This window comes from Oncorhynchus clarkii, chromosome 19 (genome assembly GCF_045791955.1).
Source record: "Oncorhynchus clarkii lewisi isolate Uvic-CL-2024 chromosome 19, UVic_Ocla_1.0, whole genome shotgun sequence".
In the NCBI taxonomy this organism is placed as follows: Eukaryota; Metazoa; Chordata; class Actinopteri; order Salmoniformes; family Salmonidae; genus Oncorhynchus; species Oncorhynchus clarkii.
The window spans coordinates 11504253-11521639 of NC_092165.1; the positions used below are offsets into that span (position 1 = coordinate 11504253).

The 17387-nt window shown below is 45.9% G+C and overlaps 1 protein-coding gene across 1 annotated transcript in view; it reads left to right on the forward strand.

The window, feature by feature from the left end:
* Positions 1–17387, forward strand: part of LOC139374715 (FHF complex subunit HOOK-interacting protein 1A-like) — a 39329-nt gene that overhangs the window by 10892 nt on the left and 11050 nt on the right. The window contains exons 2-8 of the mRNA XM_071115823.1: positions 6528–6603; positions 8681–8920; positions 11599–11910; positions 12079–12278; positions 12371–12542; positions 14515–14760; positions 14907–15074. Coding sequence (XP_070971924.1) covers positions 8801–8920; positions 11599–11910; positions 12079–12278; positions 12371–12542; positions 14515–14760; positions 14907–15074 — 1218 coding nt within the window. The 5' untranslated portion in view covers positions 6528–6603; positions 8681–8800. The remainder of the gene's footprint in view (positions 1–6527; positions 6604–8680; positions 8921–11598; positions 11911–12078; positions 12279–12370; positions 12543–14514; positions 14761–14906; positions 15075–17387) is intronic.

The window sequence follows — 17387 nt, forward strand, 5'->3', positions numbered from 1 at the left end:
CATTATTGATCCAGATTAGTCACCGACTCACTCCAAAACAGAAAAAAACGGCTGAATGTTTATAGCACTCCCTGCTTAAAGCAGCATGCCTCTTCTTCCCTTTTCAACTCTGTTCAAGTGCCTCCAAAGTGTGTGTGTGTGTGTGTGTCTGGCTGAGGTTCGCAACAGGGGTCCTTAGTCAACACTCCTGTTTTCAAAGGGAGATGCTGATTTCAAGACTTCTTCAGAGCTTTTCTGTTTATCCAGTCTCTGGCGTTTGGGGCTATGGAGACGCACAGACACACACACTTTTCTGGGGTCACATGCTCTCCCAGAAACATTATAAATTGAGTTGATTACACAGACATCAAAAATAATAAAGCTGACTACATTCATTGTGTGAAAGCAAAGCACCATCTCCTTGGTGCTCCTCTTTATAGAAGTGGTGCCCCATCTCCTTGGTGCTCCTCTTTATAGAAATGGTACCCCATCTCCTTGGTGCTCCTGTTTATAGAAGTGGTGCCCCATCTCCTTGCTGCTCCTGTTTATAGAAGTGGTGCCCCATCTCCCTGGTGCTGCTCTTTATAGAAGTGGTGCCCCATCTCCTTGGTGCTCCTGTTTATAGAAGTGGTGCCCCATCTCCCTGGTGCTGCTCTTTATAGAAGTGGTGCCCCATCTCCTTGGTGCTCCTGTTTTATAGAAGTGGTGCCCCATCTCCCTGGTGCTGCTCTTTATAGAAGTGGTGCCCCATCTCCTTGGTGCTCCTGTTTTATAGAAGTGGTGCCCCATCTCCTTGGTGCTCCTCTTTATAGAAGTGGTGCCCCATCTCCTTGGTGCTCCTCTTTATAGAAGTGGTGCCCCATCTCCTTGCTGCTCCTGTTTATAGAAGTGGTGCCCCATCTCCTTGGTGCTCCTCTTTATAGAAGTGGTGCCCCATCTCCTTGGTGCTCCTGTTTTATAGAAGTGGTGCCCCATCTCCTTGGTGCTCCTCTTTATAGAAGTGGTGCCCCATCTCCTTGCTGCTCCTGTTTATAGAAGTGGTGCCCCATCTCCCTGGTGCTGCTCTTTATAGAAGTGGTGCCCCATCTCCTTGCTGCTCCTCTTTATAGAAGTGGTGCCCCATCTCCTTGCTGCTCCTCTTTATAGAAGTGGTGCCCCATCTCCTTGGTGCTACTCTTTATAGAAGTGGTGCCCCATCTCCCTGGTGCTGCTCTTTATAGAAGTGGTGCCCCATCTCCTTGGTGCTCCTGTTTTATAGAAGTGGTGCCCCATCTCCTTGGTGCTCCTCTTTATAGAAGTGGTGCCCCATCTCCTTGGTGCTCCTCTTTATAGAAGTGGTGCCCCATCTCCTTGCTGCTCCTGTTTATAGAAGTGGTGCCCCATCTCCTTGGTGCTCCTCTTTATAGAAGTGGTGCCCCATCTCCTTGGTGCTCCTGTTTTATAGAAGTGGTGCCCCATCTCCTTGGTGCTCCTCTTTATAGAAGTGGTGCCCCATCTCCTTGCTGCTCCTGTTTATAGAAGTGGTGCCCCATCTCCCTGGTGCTGCTCTTTATAGAAGTGGTGCCCCATCTCCTTGCTGCTCCTCTTTATAGAAGTGGTGCCCCATCTCCTTGCTGCTCCTCTTTATAGAAGTGGTGCCCCATCTCCTTGGTGCTACTCTTTATAGAAGTGGTGCCCCATCTCCTTGCTGCTCCTCTTTATAGAAGTGGTGCCCCATCTCCTTGCTGCTCCTCTTTATCGAAGTGGTGCCCCATCTCCTTGGTGCTCCTCTTTATAGAAGTGGTGCCCCATCTCCTTGGTGCTCCTCTCTATAGAAGTGGTGCCCCATCTCCCTGGTACTCCTCTTTATAGAAATGGTGCCCCATCTCCTTGCTGCTCCTCTTTATAGAAGTGGTGCCCCATCTCCATGGTGCTCCTCTTTATAGAAGTGGTGCCCCATCTCCTTGCTGCTCCTCTTTATAGAAGTGGTGCCCCATCTCCCTGGTGCTGCTCTTTATAGAAGTGGTGCCCCATCTCCTTGCTGCTCCTGTTTATAGAAGTGGTGCCCCATCTCCCTGGTGCTGCTCTTTTATAGAAGTGGTGCCCCATCTCCTTGCTGCTCCTGTTTATAGAAGTGGTGCCCCATCTCCTTGGTGCTCCTCTTTATAGAAATGGTACCCCATCTCCTTGGTGCTCCTCTTTATAGAAGTGGTGCCCCATCTCCTTGCTGCAGCTCTTTATAGAAGTGGTGCCCCATCTCCCTGGTGCAGCTCTTTATAGAAGTGGTGCCCCATCTCCTTGCTGCAGCTCTTTATAGAAGTGGTGCCCCATCTCCCTGGTGCTGCTCTTTATAGAAGTGGTGCCCCATCTCCTTGGTGCTCCTCTTTATAGAAGTGGTGCTCCATCTCCCTGGTACTCCTCTTTATAGAAGTGGTGCCCCATCTCCCTGGTGCTCCTCTTTATAGAAGTGGTGCCCCATCTCCCTGGTGCTGCTCTCTATAGAAGTGGTGCCCCATCTCCCTGGTACTCCTCTTTATAGAAGTGGTGCCCCATCTCCTTGGTGCTCCTCTTTATAGAAGTGGTGCCCCATCTCCTTGGTGCTCCTCTTTATAGAAGTGGTGCCCCATCTCCCTGGTGCTGCTCTTTATAGAAGTGGTGCCCCATCTCCCTGGTGCTCCTCTTTTTAGAAGTGGTGCCCTATTTTGAGACTTGACAGTATGTTGCTGGGCTCTATTTTGAGCAAGTGGAGCATCTCCTCTCCAGGCAATATAGTAGTATCCTCAATATGTCTTCCAACTGCAGTGCACTATGCAGTTAGGTTACAGTAGGTGAGTGTGTGTAATTTAGGTCATATTTTCCTCATAGAAAGGAAGTACTGAGGGGAGTAGCTACATTTCTGTCTCCAGTGTCTCAGATTAGTTACTAGTTGTTGGTGTTTTCGGTAACTGGTGTGGAGTCTGTAGTCATACATTTTTGACCCCTAATTTCCTGGGATTATAATTTGTTTTAAGAATGATTCAGTGTCAATCCCAGCATAATTTAATTTTAAAAAGTAGCTTCCTATAACAGGAATGAAAAACAAATTTAGGATGGGTTAAAGCGGTCAACATTGCTCATCACTGACTGACTCTCTATTTTCGAGGCGTGGCACACTGTAGAGTTACCTCTTAATGTACTTAAAAAAATAAAATGGAACCGTTATGTAACTAGGCAGTTAAGAACAATTTACAATGATGGCCTACACCGGCCAAACTCGGACAACGCTAGGTCACCCTATGTGTGTCACCCTATGTGTGCCACCCTATGGGACTCTGAACGACAGCCAGTTGTGATGCAGCCTGGATATAAAATGCAGGAGTGTTAACAGACAGTACTGAGCTATACAGGGACATATTAGCCCAGTAGTGAAGTTTAAAAGGCACTCAGTCATACTCCAACCATATTAAGAAGAAACCAAGATGGCCAAGATACAAACAGAATCTTCAGTTTGATTCTAGGACACAGTAGTTGCCAGTGCATTGTTTTCTGAGTCCAGGTTAGGTAGGTTAACCACTACAGTGCCTTGCGAAAGTATTCGGCCCCCTTGAACTTTGCGACCTTTTGCCACATTTCAGGCTTCAAACATAAAGATATAAAACTGTATTTTGTTGTGAAGAATCAACAACAAGTGGAACACCATCATGAAGTGGAACGACATTTATTGGATATTTCAAACTTTTTTAACAAATCAAAAACGGAAAAATTGGGCGTGCAAAATTATTCAGCCCCCTTAAGTTAATACTTTGTAGCGCCACCTTTTGCTGCGATTACAGCTGTAAGTCGCTTGGGGTATGTCTCTATCAGTTTTGCACATCGAGTGACTGAAATTTTTTCCCATTCCTCCTTGCAAAACAGCTCGAGCTCAGTGAGGTTGGATGGAGAGCATTTGTGAACAGCAGTTTTCAGTTCTTTCCACAGATTCTTGATTGGATTCAGGTCTGGACTTTGACTTGGCCATTCTAACACCTGGATATGTTTATTTTTGAACCATTCCATTGTAGATTTTGCTTTATGTTTTGGATCATTGTCTTGTTGGAAGACAAATCTCCGTCCCAGTCTCAGGTCTTTTGCAGACTCCATCAGGTTTTCTTCCAGAATGGTCCTGTATTTGGCTCCATCCATCTTCCCATAAATTTTAACCATCTTCCCTGTCCCTGCTGAAGAAAAGCAGGCCCAAACCATGATGCTGCCACCACCATGTTTGACAGTGGGGATGGTGTGTTCAGCTGTGTTGCTTTTACGCCAAACATAACGTTTTGCATTGTTGCCAAAAAGTTCAATTTTGGTTTCATCTGACCAGAGCACCTTCTTCCACATGTTTGGTGTGTCTCCCAGGTGGCGTGTGGCAAACTTTAAACAACACTTTTTATGGATATCTTTAAGAAATGGCTTTCTTCTTGCCACTCTTCCATAAAGGCCAGATTTGTGCAATATACGACTGATTGTTGTCCTATGGACAGAGTCTCCCACCTCAGCTGTAGATCTCTGCAGTTCATCCAGAGTGATCATGGGCCTCTTGGCTGCATCTCTGATCAGTATGAGCTGAAAGTTTAGAGGGACGGCCAGGTCTGGGTAGATTTGCAGTGGTCTGATACTCCTTCCATTTCAATATTATCGCTTGCACAGTGCTCCTTGGGATGTTTAAAGCTTGGGAAATCTTTTTGTATCCAAATCCGGCTTTAAACTTCACAACAGTATCTCGGACCTGCCTGGTGTGTTCCTTGTTCTTCATGATGCTCTCTGCACTTTTAACGGACCTCTGAGACTATCACAGTGCAGGTGCATTTATACGGAGACTTGATTACACACAGGTGGATTGTATTTATCATCATTAGTCATTTAGGTCAACATTGGATCATTCAGAGATCCTCACTGAACTTCTGGAGTGAGTTTGCTGCACTGAAAGTAAAGGGGCTGAATAATTTTGCACGCCCAATTTTTCAGTTTTTGATTTGTTAAAAAAGTTTGAAATATCCAATAAATGTCGTTCCACTTCATGATTGTGTTCCACTTGTTGTTGATTCTTCACAAAAAAATACAGTTTTATATCTTTATGTTTGAAGCCTGAAATGTGGCAAAAGGTCGCAAAGTTCAAGGGGGCCGAATACTTTCGCAAGGCACTGTATAAAAGTACAACGCTAATCTACCACCAGGCCTGTTTTGACCCCATGAGGTTGAAGACACAGACTCTGGTGAGGTAATGTGTCTGACTGTGGAAGGAGAGGACGTATTACTGTGGCATTAAGACGGAGCAGAGACGCAGCCAACTGGAGGAACCCAACAGACTGCTACTACTGTCTCTCTCTACCCTATAATTGGGGGTCATGCATCTGGCTGGGACACTAAGCAGAGGACTGTAATAGTATCTCCCACTGTCCAGTATGTTGTGTTTTTAAAACGGACCCAATGAGAAGAGTGCTTGTTATAGGAAGGAGCTGAGCTTTGGGAATGTGGTATTTTGTGAGTTGTTTGTGTCCAGTTATGGGTCTTGTTGGTAGCAGTGCAGCACTATAGTGGGGCTTTTTAGTGTGAAACTAAGAACTTGTTACAAATCTGTACTTGAGAGGTTTAGTGCTTTATGGCTTCTCTATATGGGAGAGTAGTGTGTGAGAGTGAATGGAGGTGTGGATTCCTTTAGAGCACTCCTCCTCTCCCCTCCCCTCTCCTCTCTGTTTGCGTTGACCCAGCTGGACCTGGACCCCCACTTCCCCTCCATGGGTGGAGCAGGTCCCTGGAGGAACTACAGCCACAGTCTGGGCAGTGGGGGGCTGACACAGACACACATTGAGCTCCGACCGTGGTTATTGTTTACAATACATCATGCCGATATGATCTCCAGGGAAACATTTAGGAGTTGTCGCTACAGAGTAAGTCAACTTGGACATGACTGGTGGTTGTCGGTGGGGTCGAGAATGCCTAGAATGTTTTAGCTTATGTTTTATTTGACGTGTGTGGACTTCCGTGATCTGGCCTCCCTCGAAGAGTGTGGTCAGTGGTTACATCGTAGAAGTAAAGTCTTTCTGCGCGCTGTAATATGTTGTGGCAGGTTTTCCATGGTGCCTCAGTGTGACAGTGTCAGAGGTCATAGTATGTAGGGGAGGAGAGGGGGACTCATGGTTGACCAGAGACACCAATTATATCACAACTCTAATTGGACTGAACAGTAGCATGATTATTCAACAAATGATGATGACATTTATTATGTTCTTTCAGAAGATGTTAGTTTGGCACTGTTGTCTCCATGCTTGTGTGGATGTGGCGTGGGTCGTTGGATTGCTCTCTTTCTCTCTGTGTTACTCCCTCTTTCTCTCTCTCTCTGTATGTTACTCCCCCTCTCTCTACAGTCAGTGGTGTTCTGAGCCTCTTACTCACATCGTCCAGTCACTTCCTCACATAGCTCTAGTCTCCAGTCATTCCACTGCTCCGTACCACATTACCAGGAACTCCACTCAGTCACACTTTCTGGCAGTGCTGCTCTCAAACCTCCTCTGGTGTGTCAAAGTTAGACTTCTCTCTCTCTATCTCCACAGGACTGGGTGTGTCTGGATGTAAAGAGGGGACATTCTGTATCGTCGATACAAGACGAGCAACCATGGTGAAACAGAGGTAGGAATCTCAGCGATTTCTGTCCCGGGTGACCCTGCCTCATGCATTCCTATAAGGCACGTTCCCTGTGTTAACTAAAAACAGATGTGTTTAGCTTTAGCATGAGTATTTCAGTGTGTCTCTGTGGTGCCAAGCTCTGTGGCTGGTTGTTGAGTCTCTCCTCTTCAAGTGGGTCGAAACCATTCAAAAAAAAGTTTGACTTGGCCGTGATTGGTTGAGAGTCCGTTTGAGGGGCAGCCTTTCTGATCTCTAATTGGTCATTGTGGTCTGACAGTCTGCTTCTGCTTCCAGCAGGAGGGTTACAGTTGAACTCCTGCAGTGCATGGCTGTAATTCATGTGTTGTTATTGTACACTGTATGAAGCGGACGTCTTCAATAGAAGACATTGTCCTAAAATGTTGTTTACTGACCTGGTTGATTATATGCCAGTACCTAGCAACGGCTAACTAGGTATTGTGCGTTTGTTTGCATTGTTGTCAGGTTGAGTCGGTAGCCCAGTTTTTATTTTTTATTTACTGTCTAGTCAGTCCCAATTGTTAGTCTGTTATCAAAGTCTTCAAAGTGTGATCTGTTGACATGGATATAATCTGAACATCAGTTGTTCTCAGAATTACGCCCATTCGGTGTGGGCACTTGGCCAATGACATCACATAGCACTAGACTCTCTAGAATGAAAATCATCTGATTCTCAGAACCACCATAGTCTCTGTTCACTGTCCCCGGAGGAGCGGAAACATGGGATTCTAGGAAGATAATAGAATCCAAATATCCTCCGTCCTGAGTTATAGTCCTATTTATAACTGACCTGAGCAGGGACTGGGGCGGGGAGGGAGATGGCCTGTTGCACTACACCATGTCAGCAGAAAGCCAAGCTTTTCTTTGCAGCAATGGTCCTCTTTCCTGTACAATCACCTCCTTTACAAGGGAAGCAACAAATAACCCTGGCTTGCACCTATTGTTATGACTGTCACAGTCACATAATTAAGTTAGCAATGGCTCTGTGCATTGCAAAGTCCATCGGTGCTGGTGTAAGCATAGAGAATGTACTTGTGTTTTATTTCAATCTGTGGGGATACAGGTCTAAGTGTGTAGCAGGTAAACGCTAAGGCTGGAACAGTTCTGCAGTGTCTTGACAGACAAGTTATTTTTAGTACTTTTAATCATTATTTTGGTTCCTGACTGACGAGCAGTGTGAGAAACGAACACCTGACCTCACTCTCTAGATATGTGAGGGACACATATTTTCACAGGCGCTTCTGGACAGAGCTAGAATCAACATAACATTAGGCTACAAAGTCGACATATTTTACATACCAAAACAGTTCCAGACCATTCATGGAAAGAATAGTGTTTTATTAGTTCTCGCGGGCCCACTAGCTGGTAATACACACTCTATTGTCATGCATCATAATCTCTTCTGGTGTCACAAGATGAGTGAGTGGGTGATGAAAGTGGTGTCACTGGGACCTTATGGAATTCACTGTGCATTGTAGCCTACTAGCGAGGCGTTACGTCTGTAAATCTGTGGTCCTCTGTAGTTCAGTTGCTAGAGCATGGAGCTTGCAACGCCAGTATAGTGGGTTCAATTCCCGGGACCGCCCATACTTACAAATGTCGCTTTGGAAAAAAGCGTCTGCTAAATGGCTTATATTATTACAAAGCCATCACCACTTTTCCCTGGGTAAGTATTTTGGCAGGCACTTGTCGAGCTGAGGAATAGAGGGCATGGTTTGTGCCACTGGCTGAGTGTCTCCCCCTCTCACACGCTCTCTGCCTGTGCCCTGTCATTGTTTTCCCTCTCTTTTCTCTCGCATGCCTAGCTGCTGTGAATCCAGGGGGAGAGAAGACCGTGTTACAGGCTGCTGCAGTGTTTTTTTTTTTTTTGGCTAGTGGTCAACTGAACAGCATGTCTCAATCAATCACCCTGAATCTGTCCTATGGCTACAGTAGTCTTAATCTGTCAGCTACTACTACAGTATGCCATAGTATGTATTGTTATAGGTTTGAACAGTGACAAATTACTGATTCACCATCTGCATGTACAGGATGATGACATGATGTTTTCTGTGCTCTGCAGATCCACAGTGTTCCCTCATCCCCCTGTGCAAGTGGTCTCAGCCGGTCTCCAGTGAGGACTCTCCCCCTCTACCCCTTTCCGTCCTGTGTAATGGTTTAACCCACATGAGATCTGGTCACCATGATGATGGCCTCCATGGTTGCCAACGGAAACAGGGATGGCAGACAGGGGGAGGCCCTGGTCCTGAAAGGGGTGGACCCAGAGACCTGCATGATCGTGTTTAAGAACCACTGGGCACAGGTGAACAAAACCACAATTCTGTCTTGTAACCCTAGTTACAGCTCAAAACCCTCATTTAACTTGTATAGCTCAATCTCGTAGAACCCGGACCCTAACTCAAACCCTCAGAACACTAAATGCATATCATTGTAGCCCAATCACTTTAACCCAGAAGCTCTTCCACAAACTTTTATAATTGGAACCATAACTCCAAACCCCACCGCAGAACCTCTAACACAAACATTTCCTAAATCCTACAACCTAAACTCCTACAATCCCGCCCATGAACGTGAACCCTCTCAGGCCCAGACCTCATCGTGGTAACTGAACGGCTACAGTATGTAACTGAAATAATGACTGTCTACTGGCTCCTCCCTTCTCTATTCAGCCTCAGTTCAACCCAGTGGGAGGGAGTTTGCAGGAGTCTCCACCCCTCTCCGCTACAGAGAATAGAATACAGTAAGGCCTGGAAACACAAACATAATTTACTATAAAATGGGGTTGGAGCTCACGTTGCTGGACGTAGAACAGTAACAACACAACCAAGAGGCCTGAAATTATGTTCAATCTGTTCCATTTTTGTGTATCATTCTCAGCATTTATCATTTTTATTTATTTTTTAACCTTTATTTAACTAGGCAAGTCAGTTAAGAATTACGGCCTACCCCGGCCAAACCCTAACCAGGACGACGCTGGGCCAAATGTGCGCCGCTCTATGGGATAATGTAAATGTTATGTCTGTGTAGTGCACTGTTAAGGGTTTCAACAGAATCATATTCTGAAATTTAGGACATTTCTAGATCTTGGACCCTCTCTGCAGGCAGGTTGGCACTACAATACGGCTCCAGCTGAGTCTTAATTGCTACATTTTGGCTAATTAATAGCGTGATAGGAGTACTATTGATTTTGGGTCTTAGAATTCCTGGAAAAGCCCAGCCTGCTAAGTAGGCACCCCCCGGGACCCTATATTGAGGAAAACTGTTGACATTTCAGAAAAATGGGTAGACTTTCATTGACAGTCAATGGCTTCAGCCTTATCTCTCCCTCTCCAGACCCCTGTGAAATCACTGTCCTTTTGTTAGGATGTCTGAGAGAGCTGAATGTTATCCAGTCAGTGTAGTGGGTTGCCCAGGACAGGATAATATGTTCTGGGCAACAGTTTGTTTCATCTCACTATGGTTCTATACAGATACCAGTACACAAAAGGAACTATATTGATGTATCTCTATGTACCAGTACATGTTATCCATTATCCTGACGGCTCCATGCCTCCACCTCCATGTATTACTAGTCAGTCCAGTCAGTGGTTAGAAAAGGCCACTTGATCATCTATAGTCCTACTGTGCTACCCAGCTATGTCCTCAAAGCTATTTGTTACACCAGAAATACCCAACAGAATTGTAGACAGACCTGAGTGAAGGAAGTGGCAACTTTAATATGATACCCATCACTACTCCCCTTCCTCTTCCTTCCTTCTCTTCACTCATCCTGTGCGGTTACCGCGCTATCATGCCTGGATCAATCAGTCACCTGGGGGCTCTGTCTGTCAGCCAGTCTGGCTCTCCCTCTGCTCTGCTCTCAGTGGACTTCCCATCGCCATGGTAGCAGGGCCTGGTGGGGACAGTGAGCTCATTGTTGTGACTCTATGAATGCTTCCTCCCATGTCTGGGTTGCGTTCATTAAAGGAATGTTTTAAAACTTAGTGAAGCAGGGAGGTACTACCTGAACCTTTCCAATGAGAAGACAGATTTGAGTTTTTTTCCCAGGCAACATAACTTTTTTCATGCATTGTGGGCTACTGAACACAGTCCTGTATTCATTAGTGAGGCTTATGTAGGGAGGTCCTACTAGAGAGGGACTGACTATCTACACACTAAGGCACAAACATATAGAGGACAAAACAGACTTATACACTTTCATATCAAGCTGATTTACCATCAATATATTTATATTATGTGCACGTCACTGTCAGCGTTCATTTTGTTTATGGTTCACTGTCAATATAAATGCGATGTCACTTGATTTGTGGTTGTCCATTTACATTTCAGTACAGAATTCCGCAGGCAACAGTGGAATTGGAACACCACAAACCCCATTTATACACAATTGTAACTGCCTGGGCTTGAGATATTATATTGACATGACTCAGGCAAATGTAATCTTCGTAAAATCACAAACGATGCATCAGCTTTCCCCAATTTATTTCCCGTAGGACATGAGTTGTATTCTCTCTCAGATCTTCCTCTTGTAATAGAGACTGTTGTGTTCATCTAGATCAATAAAGGCAGCAGCAGGCTGTCCGATGACGATTATTAACTGTCACTTATGAGTCCTCCCGAGAGAATATTACCAACATAACAAACCAACATGTTTCAGTCAATCTAATTTAGCCTGAACATCATTGTAAGCACTTTGGCAGAGTCTGAGAGAGTTTGTCTTATACTCTGGTGTACACGCAATGAAATAACTTGCTCATTTGATTTCAACTGTTACGATTTGCTAGTTGATTTATTTAACCTTGCTCTATCGAGGTTATCGAATAAACTTCAAGTTGACCAAAGAAAATATTCAGTTCACTGCGAGAACTAATCTTATTTGATCTTCTTCCTTGTAAAATGAAGGTGAAATTACCACAGATATACAGGTACTATATTCATTTCTATGGACATAACCCTGTACCTTCCCCGTTGTCCCTTCAGGTGGTAAAGATCCTGGAGAAGCATGATCCTCTCCGCAGCAACACCAGCAGCAACATGGCTGCCCTTGGTGTCATCGGCCTCTCCAGCGGCGGCCCCATGCGTTTTGGCGGGCCCATCCCGGGGGACGAGGCCAGCGCGGTGCAGAACTACGTGGAACATATTCTGTTCCTGCTCATGGAGGAGGACGCCGGCCAGGCGGGAGCCATGGGACCGATCCTGGAGTTTGTGGTGATGGAGAACGTCATGGAGAGGCTCTTCCTGTGGAGCCTGAGGCGACAGTTTACTGATGATATGAAACTGGAGCAGCTCAAGGTAGGTGTAGAGGTTAGAGACTGTGGTCGGTAACTAGAGGGTTGGGGGTTGAATCCCTGGTCTGACAGAGAAATCTGTCATGATTTGAGGAGGGTGTCTCGGGGGTTGGGATAAAGGAAAAAGACATCTCAGTGACAACTGACAATAAAGTAATCTTCTTCTTCTAAGATGTACGAGATGATTGTGGGCCAGGCGCGGCAGCCCTTACTGCACCACAAACCTGTGTTACGACCCTTAATGATGCTCCTGTCGTCGTGCTCGGGGACAGCTGGCCCGGAGGTGGAGGCTGAGCTGGTGTCATTACTCAACCAACTGTGCTGTGTCCTGGCCAAGGACCAGTCTGTCCTGGAGCTCTTCTTCCATACCAGGTGAGCTTCTCACCTTACAATGTAAAGCGCTTTGAGATACTGGAAAAGCTCTATAGAAATCCCATCAATTATTATGGTGATTATTATTACAGCGAGGACCAAGGGGCGGCCAACTTCCTGATCTTCTCCCTGCTGATCCCCTTCATCCACCGGGAGGGCCTGGTGGGCCAGCAGGCCCGGGACGCCCTGCTCCTCATCATGTCACTGTCTGCAGAGAACCAGCGCGTGGCCCAGCACATCGCAGAGAACACCTACTTTTGTCCGGTGAGGAGAGATGTCTGTCTTTATGATACTGTTGTCTTGCTCCTTTTGGTCTCCTTCACGTTCTGTCTGTGATTTGTGACTCTCGTTTTATGGCTCTGTATTTCTGTTTCTTAGGTCTCACTGTCCCTTTGCCCTTCTCGCTCTCTTTGTTTAGACTTTGTCCCCCCCCTCTCTCTCCATCTCCTCTGTATACATGTCATATGGACGTTTGTTCTGCCCTTGACTCAATGTCCTATTAACTAATTGTACCAACTACCAGACACATTAATATCCCTGACCTCTCTTTGTCCCCTGATAGGCGTATGATATTCATAGCCCAAATATGCTTAGCCTACTGTATGCTTAATGAAGCAGGTCGAGGGAGAGTGGCGCTGTTGTATGTTAAACGTGAGGTATTCATATGCTTTTGATAATGTAACAAGCAACACACTCATGTTATTAAAAGGCTAAACTCAGCCCAGCTGTAAAAATAATTTATACACATCTCAGACTGTATATTTAAATTGTAAACCTTAAAAAAATATTAGTTTGAAACAAAATGGATGAAGACTTAAGTTGATGATTATAAATGATAATCGATTTGCACTAGACTGATGTCGTAACTTTGACCTGTGTTGTTGATTAGAATAATTATCAAACCATGCCACCATCTTGATGCATTAGCTCACCAGGGAAATCACTTGCTTTTGGATGGTAACTCTAAAATCACACAGCCGTACGTCAATGCCCATTGTTATCGATGAAGCCGGGCAACTGGTAAATCAACTAGAGGTAAATCAGCGGGTAACCTAGTGGTTAGAACATTGGGCTAGTAACCGAAAGGTTGCTGGATCGAGTCCCCGAGATGACAAGGTAAAAATCTGTCGTTCTGCCCCTGACCAAGGCAGTTAACCCACTGTTCCTAGGTCGTCATTGTAAGTAAGAATTTGTTCTTATTAACTGACTTGCCTAGTTAAATAAAGGTTAAAAAAAATAAACTTGAGGTAAATCAAATAGAGGTCATTTTAGTAATGCTACCTTTCTCCACTTGCTTTCAGCTTTGAGGGAGGGGGAAGGGGGGATGAGGCTTCTATCACATGCATAGATTCACACACTAGTCATTTGAATGTGAGACCATGAAGAGAAGGGAGTTGGTAGATTTATAACATACAGTACAGCTCAAAGCATGGAAGGGGAAAACATCATTTATATCTGCGCCATAAAACCCACTAAGAGTGAAGCCAGAGTGAACACACATGCAGAAAAGTCATTTGTGCCCACTCCACACTCATAATTAATGTATGTTGCTCAATGCTCATATTTAATCTATACTGTAAATCGTTAGCTATAACTCTCTAAAGTGTCATCCTTAATGCACCAGTCTGCCCATCTAAATGTTTTTACGGTATCCCCCACAGAACACTTGTCCTGTTGCGACTAGTATCTTCACTATCAAACACTTCTGTTAAGCTGTTGTGGACTGACTATCTAGCTTGGCAGTGCTTAAACAGTGTCAACAGAATGTGTTTCAATCTCACCTGTACCGTGGAGAGACTGTACAGGCTGCATGGACCATAACCAGTTATGTAACAGTATTTGACGTAACTGCACAGCAGGAGTAGGCTACAATACCTCTTTGTCACAGGATTACCTGCCTAGCTTCCTACTGCCTGGATAAGCCAATGGAGAGACAGGGATATACCTGTACCAGGAAGTCAGAACAGAGACCCATTCAGTTCCCTGGTTTAGAGGCATCGCTCTATCCTGCTAAGGCATTTGAGCCCTTTGTGCAAAGTCATGGACAGTTATCTTTCGCATGCACAAAAGGAAACTCATGCAAAGATGAAAGGAAACACATAATAATATTAGATCCTAGTTATTCCCAGCAACTTGGTCACGTGATACCAGACCACAGTGTACAGTTTATATGGTGTAAGTAAGCACTAGCCTACTTGAAGGGGTTCCACTAAATGTGTCTCTCTCGCTCCTCTAGGTGCTGGCCACGGGGCTGAGCGGTCTCTACTCGTCTCTGCCCACCAAGCTGGAGGTGCCCGGTGAGGAGTGGCACTGCCTCCACAGAGAGGACTGGCTACAGATGCCCACCCTGGTTCAGTTCCTCAACTCACTGGAGTTCTGCAATGCAGTCATTCAGGTGGCTCACCCCAACATCAGGGACCAGCTGGTCAGCTACATCTACAATGGCTTTCTGGTGCCTGTGTTGGCACCAGCCCTCCACAAGGTCAGTATAAACACAGCATGGATCGCACAGTATTACATCCACCATTCCAGATCAATGTCAGACCAGTCACTACTTCCAGGAAGATTGGAAGGAAGGATGCAGCGTATTTGTATCCAGCCTACTGATGGTTGTGTGTTTCTCTCTAGCTGACCCTGGAGGAGGTGATGACTACCACGGCCTATCTGGACCTGTTCGTGCGGTCGGTGTCAGAGCCGATCCTGCTGCAGACCTTCCTCTCCTTCATCCTCCTCCACCGCCACGAGAACGTCCACATCCTGGACACGCTGGTCAGCCGCATCAACACACCCTTCCAGGTAACGTCCACATCCTGGACACGCTGGTCAGCCGCATCAACACACCCTTCCAGGTAACGTCCACATCCTGGACACGCTGGTCAGCCGCATCAACACACCCTTCCAGGTAACGTCCACATCCTGGACACGCTGGTCAGCCGCATCAACACACCCTTCCAGGTAGCGTCCACATCCTGGACACGCTGGTCAGCCGCATCGACACACCCTTCCAGGTAACGTCCACATCCTGGACACGCTGGTCAGCCGCATCGACACACCCTTCCAGGTAACGTCCACATCCTGGACACGCTGGTCAGCCGCATCGACACACCCTTCCAGGTAACGTCCACATCCTGGACACGCTGGTCAGCCGCATCGACACACCCTTCCAGGTAACGTCCACATCCTGGACACGCTGGTCAGCCGCATCGACACACCCTTCCAGGTAACGTCCACATCCTGGACACGCTGGTCAGCCGCATCGACACACCCTTCCAGGTAACGTCCACATCCTGGACACGCTGGTCTGCAGCATCGACACACCCTTCCAGGTAACGTCCACATCCTGGACACGCTGGTCTGCAGCATCGACACACCCTTCCAGGTAACGTCCACATCCTGGACACGCTGGTCAGCCGCATCAACACACCAGGTACGGGAGGGAGTCTGCAGGCTGAGGCACCTGCTCAGCACGTGTCAACTTCCCTTTTCAGATCCGGGAGCCTTCGTGCTAGTACTCACAAATACACACAACCGCAGCACACATGCAGTGGCAAAATATATTGAGTGCTGTGCATATTTCAACCTAGAGTCTCCTAGTAACACTTAGTAGATAGCCAGGCCTCCTTAACCTGACAACTTTCTGAAGGATCTCATTTATGTCTGTGAATCTTGCTGCTATGCTGTGTGAGTCATGTTTAAAATAACTGAGACTTGTTTTGAAGAGAGTTTCCCCAGAGGCCGTTTCCTAATAATTTAAACAAATATTTAAAATGTCAGTATCAAATACAGCAGATTATTGCCATGGCAATGCACAATAACTATCTAATTAGTCGTTGGACTGATGATACAAGGCAAGTAAATATTAGGAAATGTAATGTATAGTTCAAACAGGGGGAATTGCTGGAAAGGCTTCATTCATTAACATCAAACAGAGGCTTGTCAATTGAAACGTTCAAGTGCTCTCTTCACAAGACTACTCAACTGTGAAAAACGCTCCTGGGCTGATTTGTACTCTACAGGGTAGAAAACAACACTTCTGATACCTGCAGCCCATTTAACATTGATGGTTTTGATAAGGACAACACAGAGTTACGCATGGAATAAACAAACGTACAGTCAATAACACAATACAAAAAGTCTATATACACTGTGTGCAAATGGCATAAGGAGGTAAGGCAATAAATAGGCCATAGTAGCGAAGTAATTACAATTTAGCAAATTAACACTAGAGTGATAGATGTGCATATGATGATGTGCAAGTAGAAATGCTGGTGTGCAAAAGAGTAAAAAAGTAAATAAAACCAAATGGGAATGAGGTAGGTAGATTGGCTGGGCTATTTACAGATGGGCTATGTACAGCTGCAGCGATCGGTAAGCTGCTCAGCTAGCTGATGCTTAAAGTTAGTGAGGGCTATATAGGTCTCCAGCTTCAGTGATTTTTGCAATTCGTTCTAGTCATTGGCAGCAGAGAACTGGAAGGAAAGGCGGCCAAAGGTGTTGGCTTTGGGGATGACCAGTGAGATATACCTGCTGGAGCGTGTGCTACGGTGGGTGTTGTTATGGTGACCAGTGAGCTGAGATAAGGCGGGGCTTTACCTAGCAAAGATTTATAGATGACCCGGAGCCAGTGGGTCAGGCGATGAATATGAAGCGAGGGCCAGCCGATGAGAGCATACAGGTCGCAGTGGTGGGTGGTATATGGGGCTTTGGTGACAAAACGGATGGCACTGTGATAGACTGCATCCAGTTTGCTGAGTAGAGTGTTGGAGGCTATTTTGTAAATGACATCGCCGAAGTCAAGGATCGGTAGGATAGTCAGTTTTACGAGCGTATGTTTGGCAGCGTGAGTGAAAGAGGCTTTGTTGCGAAATAGGAAGCCGATTCTAGATTGGAGATGTTTAATAGGAGTCTGGAAGGTGAGTTTACAGTCTAGCCAGACACCTAGGTATTTATAGTTGTCCACACATTCATAAGTCAGAACTGTCCAGAGTGGTGATGCTAGTCGGGCAGGCGGGCAGCGATCGGTTGAAAAGCATGCATTTAGTTTTACTTGCGTTTAAGAGCAGTTGGAGGCCACGGAAGGAGTGTTGTATGGCATTGAAGCTTGTTTTG